The sequence below is a fragment of the Sapajus apella genome, unplaced genomic scaffold (genome assembly GCF_009761245.1).
Source record: "Sapajus apella isolate SASKATOON/1434 unplaced genomic scaffold, GSC_monkey_1.0 scaffold14, whole genome shotgun sequence".
In the NCBI taxonomy this organism is placed as follows: Eukaryota; Metazoa; Chordata; class Mammalia; order Primates; family Cebidae; genus Sapajus; species Sapajus apella.
Window position 1 is genome coordinate 35,079,607 of NW_022436954.1, and position 6,394 is coordinate 35,086,000.

General features: G+C 38.6%; 1 protein-coding gene across 4 annotated transcripts in view; it reads left to right on the forward strand.

Moving 5' to 3' along the window:
- The window catches only part of LGR4 (leucine rich repeat containing G protein-coupled receptor 4), a 105,843-nt gene that overhangs the window by 75,504 nt on the left and 23,945 nt on the right, over positions 1-6,394 (forward strand). For 3 of the 4 annotated variants that reach the window (XM_032283704.1, XM_032283701.1, XM_032283702.1), the window contains exons 3-4: positions 3,549-3,620; positions 4,897-4,968. In XM_032283704.1, coding sequence (XP_032139595.1) covers positions 3,549-3,620; positions 4,897-4,968 — 144 coding nt within the window. The remainder of the gene's footprint in view (positions 1-3,548; positions 3,621-4,896; positions 4,969-6,394) is intronic. The other variant, XM_032283703.1, reaches the window with a different exon arrangement.

A 6,394-nucleotide genomic window follows, 5' to 3' on the forward strand; every position in this document is an offset into this window, starting at 1 on the left:
TAGATGATTAAAATGAAAAACTGTTTGTGTACCATCTATCCTTTCACAGTGTCTGCAACTACTGTGGGCTTATAGTTTTTTTTCTTCCAAAGAATTTGGGATTTTTTTCCTAACGCTGCTATTTATTTACTTTGCTCGTTTCTGAATCTGAGCTTTTAGACATGAAGCATCCCTGAGGTTTACTCTAAGAAATACTAGCTTGTAAAATAAGCAACATGTAAAGAGCTTCTGGAGGGTGCAATTACTGAAGCTGCAGAGCTTTTACCAAGCTGCTCTGCTTGTTATTCATTAACACAGCAGCTTGGTAAACTTAGGTAGATACATTCCTGTAGGCTCCACAGGATATGTTTACTCTAGTAAACTAAGTAATCAAAGCAGTGTGTCCTGTTGCACGACATTATCACTGTCCACCACATACTAGTGGTGTTTATTTCTCTAGATCGTGGGCTTGTATATCAGGATAAGCCTCATGCAGAGCTCATTTTATCATTTATATTAAAGATAAGTAGAGAAGAAAGAGAATGCTTTTTGAAGTTAGGTTACTGTAGTTTTCTCATGGTTTATAAAAGGGGCAGAGATTTGGGAAAAGGAAGCAAATATTTTGGCTAATGTGGTCAAACACTCTTTTCTGTTGACAAGTTAAGATAGTCAGGTGTTCTGCATTTTGCCACTTTCCTTTGTTATTTTATTATTTTTTTTTCATGAGCTCAGCACAATAGGCAGAACTCAAGGAAAGCCCATAGATACAAATCCATTCAAGACTAATATTAGAGACAAAAGAATAATAAGAATCCTGTAACAGCCTTAGTCTGTTTATAGTGTTTCTTTTTTGGAGGAATCTAGCTTTTTAACACTTGGAGGAGGAGTCACAGGACTATCTGAGGCCCTGGGGGAAAGATGGCTACTGCCTCTTAAGGCTCTTATGGTGCAATTTGATCTTTTAAAATGTGACCTTTTAAACACTTTGTATTATGGCTGTGAGCATTATCAGTTGAATTTAACGAGTGACTGGCGTGTAGAAAACCCTTTGAGATTGCCTGTACCAAGCTTGCACTAAGGTAGACCTGGGGATGCTATGGCATCTGAATGGTGAGCATTTTCGAGGAGAGGCTTCTGAGAAAGCAGTTTCTGGCTAATGAATTGGCATGCTGGTGGGTGGTAACAGAAGTTTGAGATCCACGCCCTGTTCTTGAAGGTATTTGTACTTGGCCTGCAGGACTAATACAAGAAACAACCAGTACACGGTAGCTTGTGACCAAGCTTAATTATGAGCTCTAAGTGTTCATGCATAGGGCACGTTTATAGGAACTGAAGCTTTCAAGAGAAGCAGCAGTGCAGTTGGGTGTTTAAGGGGGTACAGATGAGGTTGCTAGGTGAAGCATTTAAAAGATGCAGTGATTTGAGAGGCCAAGGCGGGCGGATCATTTGAGGTCAGGAGTTCAAAACCAGCCTGGCCAACATGGTGAAACCCTATCTCTACTAAAAATACAAAAATTAGCTGGGCGTGGTGGTGGGCGCCTATCATCCCAGCTACTTGAAAGGCTGAGGTAGGAGAATCACTTGAATCCAGGAGTTGGAGACTGCAGTGATCCTAGATTGCACCACTGCACTCCAGCCTGGGCAACAGAGTGAGACTCCATCAAATGAATGATTGAATGAATGAATGAATGAATGATGTGATGGTAAAGCTGGCTAGTCTAGAACCAAGAGGATTTGCCAAAAAGAAATATTTTAAAATGGAAGCAACTGAAGAGGACTTAAAACCATCTTCTTCAGTCCCTTGTTTTACTTCTGGCAAGCCCTGGGAGCTGAAGGGGCACAAGGCTGACGGGACAAAGCAAGCTGTTGTGAGCCGGGATTATGGGAAACCTTGAAAGGCAATGCAGTGTAGAATTTAGGTGCTTGGATGCCTTGTGAGAAACGAATTGCATGGTGGGAGGACTTTTTTAGGAATGATTTAGTTTAGGAGCATGAATGGTGCTAAACTTGTGGTATTGCCTGAGAATCCAGCATTGTTATTCTTGCCATTGAAGAAATAATTCTTTATACTTACCCCTTTGGTTTCTTGGTCTTTTGGCTGTTTGCTTTCCTATCTCCTTCCCACCCCCCCATCTTCAGTGCAATCACCTCTATGTTAATGCTAGGTAAGGATTACACTTCCCAGGGCAATTTGCATTTTATTAATAACTGGAACACCATTTCAAGAGAAAACAAGGCATCTAAAAGTAGAGCTTCAGGCAACAGTGACTTCAAATTTTAAGGCTGGTAAAGTATCTTTCATGTATCCCTAAAATCAGGATATACAAGTGGAACAGATTAGAAGCGGGGGGGAACCTAAAGATATTGTGTGTCTGGCACTTAGTAAGTACTCATATTTTTAAATGAATGAATTAAACTTTGTAGTGAATGAATGAATTGTTGAATAAGGCTCAGGGGTGCAGGGTTTTTAGGGAGGGAATAGGAAGAATAGTGGAATTACGTTCCTTTTAAAGGAGGGATTATAAATGTTAAGTTTTATAAATTTTTAAAATTAAAATATTTAATTATAAATTTTAACAGAGGAATTTTAAAGAAGGACTTGGTGACTGTGTGATCCCAAAATGTGTGGAAGAGAACATTAAAATATGTATACATAGTTACAGAATCTAGCTGTTTAGGAGAGTATCCCTGACAGAACCAGAACCCAGAAGAGTTCTGTCTTCAATCATATGAACACACAACCGTCATTTTTGAGTACACATTTGAAAACATTCCTTCACTTCACCTGTCTACAAGTTAACTTATGTGAATCACTGCCCTGCTTCCTGATTATTCTCCCTGATGTCCTCTGTTCAACTTTTTCTTCTGTTTCACTATGCCCAGCGAAATGGGAGGAAAAGTAGGGCTCAGTATGAATTGGATACCCAGATTTCTTACAAAAGGACCTGAAGAATTTTTATCCTTTCCTTATTCTACTTTTATCACCACTTTGAATTTGTCAGGTCAAAATTTCTTTAGGAAAACCTGTTTATTTCAGAAAAAAAAGGTATAGGCCATTGTTTAGAAAGTTATGCTTGCAATGACTCACACTTTTTGCCTCTCTTTTGCATGGGATATGCTGCCCTTAGTTATGCAGAGATAACAGGCTGACTTGCCTCCCAAAAGCATTCTTCCTTGACAGACTGGTTTGCTCTAATCTGTATAAACACTCTTGCCTGCTGACCAGTAGTCTTGTATTTATGAGGCCCTTAGAAAACACTGCAAGCTGCAGAGTGACCATGAATAGCAAACTTAATTTGGTTTAATGTGTTTTGGCTTGCTTGACCTCACCAGAATAAAAATGTGCCTGCTTAAATTATTGTATTGGGACTTAAAAAAAATTCTAGAGACATTTATCTCTTTGGAAGACTCTCAGGATCGTTTTAGCAAGGGTTTAAGTCCACGTTTAATGTCAGATAGACTTGAAATATTTAACATAGAGCTTTAATCACAGAGTAGGTTTTTGTAAGTTCTGAATTTTAAGTCTGAGTGACTATTTTTTTCTTACTACTTTTTTTTTTTTTTTCTAGACAATTGGCTGGCAACGACCTTTCTTTTATCCACCCAAAGGCCTTGTCTGGGTTGAAAGAACTCAAAGTTCTGTAAGTAATGCAATTTTAGAGTTTCACAGCTGGCTGTGTATTTTCTTTCTGCATAGTCAACATGCTTGGAACTAGGTGAAGCACAGTTTTTTTTTAGTTCAGGATTAAAAGATTTAAGGAGTGGCCAGTGGGTAGTGTGGGAGGCTAGAGGTTGATTTAGGCAACCCTGCATCTGGATAACAAAAGGTAAAACCTAAATAATAGGCATTCTGACCTCCAGTATACTATAGTTGAATGTTAGTTAGGCTTTTTGGGTGGCTAATGCATTGAATCAAACCCATACTTAAGTTTTACTGGTAGGGTTTTGTTTCTACTTATTTTATAGCAATAAGAATTTTGAATTACCTGACCCTAGAAAGGAAAAAGGCTTACAAGTGCTCCAAATGTTAAAATAAATTTAGAGCTAAAGGGCATTCACATGTCTACAATTTATATTGCCAGTGAAGGATGAGGAAATAAATTCCTGGCAGTGGTCAGGAGCCTGGAGTGTGGCAGCTTAGGAAACATGTGAACTGACTGCCCCCACTTCTGCCACTACCGTGCTGGATGACCTTCAGCAGGACATTAGACCTCTCTGGTTCAGTGAGCTAGGTGGGACTTTTACCTCTTCCATTCTGTGGTTATGATTCATGTCAGGCAGTCATTTTATTAATGTGACAGGAATGGCTTTAGGCAAAAAACCAAAAGGATTTCATTTTCAGTATGGATCTATGCCTCTATTCGGCAGGCCCTAACTAGTAGATGATCAAAGCTCTGTTTCTCTTCTGGCCCCACATGCATTGAGGACATTGCTGCTGTTTCTTAAGAGCTTGGGATCTTCCATCCGCTTGGCAAAATTGGCTTTACCTGATGCCCATGTTGCTGGGCTCTTCTTTATTCCAATTTAAAAAGGCATTAGGAATTCCAGCGGATTTGCTTATTATACCTCCCAGTTAACTTGTTATAGCTTCTAATTAACATTAACTAATGGTACCCAGGGTGACGTACATTAACTAGAGTGCCTTAATTACCAGGAACAAAACCACCCTTGGAAATGTGGATTACTCAGCAAGTCTGTGTTCTGGCATGGCTTGGGATAGCAGTATAGATTTCCCTTCTGGCTTTACAGCAAGTGCTTCTTGAAGTTTTGCAATTCTCTTGTGTTAGATGCTTTCTACCTCTACCTCCCTGTTTTCCCTTTGGAAATGTTTTTTAGAAAACAAAAAAAGGCTTTTAATTTTTCTAAGAAAAAATGGTAACAATTACTTGTTATTCACTAATCAAAAATTTCTTTCAGAACGCTCCAGAACAATCAGTTGAAAACAGTACCCAGTGAAGCCATTCGAGGGCTGAGTGCTTTGCAATCTTTGTAAGTAACTTCTTGGTTTCCTGCATTCTTGACTTAAGAGGAGACTACTCTGGCTGTTAAAGGTGTAAAGAACCGGAATCCTAAGGAAAGAGGAGATTTATCCTTTCATCTCAGATAAAAAGAGAGATAGCTAGGCAGTATTATCAAAATGTCCTTTGGTGAAGGAGAAGGAGGTGGTTCTGTTTACCTTTTCTCTTGTCTTAAAGGCTCAGAGAAAGCTACTGGGTATTCACTGCTGGGTGTACTTCCATGAACATATGCATAGCTGGTGATCAGCACTTTGGAACCAGTTATGTGTGGACAGAAGTTTTAGTGTCTTGTGACTTGACTGTCAAGAAACAGCCACAAAGAGGTTTCTGTTTCACATGGTAATGATAATCAGAACAAATTGATTATAATTCCTCAATTTGGTGAAGGGAACTTCCCGGAAAAAATGAAAAAGTATTCTTCAAAACAAGGAACTTCATTAGCTTCTACTAGAATAACGAATACAAATTTGCATTGCTCACATCATGTCCTAAATAACAAATACAATGGAACTCTGGGGCATAGTTTCTCTAAGTGTAGTAGTCTGACCACGCTTTGCAACAGACTCACTAGGGAAAGATTGCTAAAATGCAGATCCCTAGGCTGTATTCTAGAAGTAATGCTGTTTTCTTTTTAAAGGTAGAATTCAGAAGTCTAATTTTAAATGATCTCCCTAGAAGCACTCTGAATAAAAAACGTTAACAGTTAATCCCTCTATGTGTGCTAGTATAAAACTGCATTTTAGTGACATCACATATTTGTATACTAATTTGTCTCTTAGGTTTTGTATTATACTTTGAAATAACTACAAATAGTAGGAAAGGCACACAAATTAGAAAACAGGATGAAAATGACCGAGCTGCTTGTCCCATCAATTTGCTAACATAAAGCCATTTTTAACTGCACCAAAGAGACATCCCTGCAAATTATAAATCATGGATTACCATTTGATTTTAGATTAGATATTCTAGTAGTTAATGAGCAATGAATGTGAAACTAAAAATATATACTACTAATAAAAAAATATGCTGTAAAATTAAACTTTAAACTGTATCTAACACATAAACAAGGAGTATCCAGGGTGTTGGCCATTTAGTTCCTGGTTTAAAAGGAAGTTTAATTGAAGGTGGTCTGTATTAAATAGCTCCCTTCACTAAAATGGTAAGTTAGGAATATAAGGATTTTTCACCACAGCTAATTGGGAAGGTTCTGAGAAGACTTTAAAAATGAATCAGTGGGAGCTGGGCATGGTGGCTCACGCCTGTAATCCCAGCACTTTGGAAGGCCAAGGTGGGCAGATCACATGGTCAGGAGTTAGAGACTAGCTTGGCCAATATAGTGAAAACCCGTCTACACACACACACACACACACACACACACACACACACACACACACACA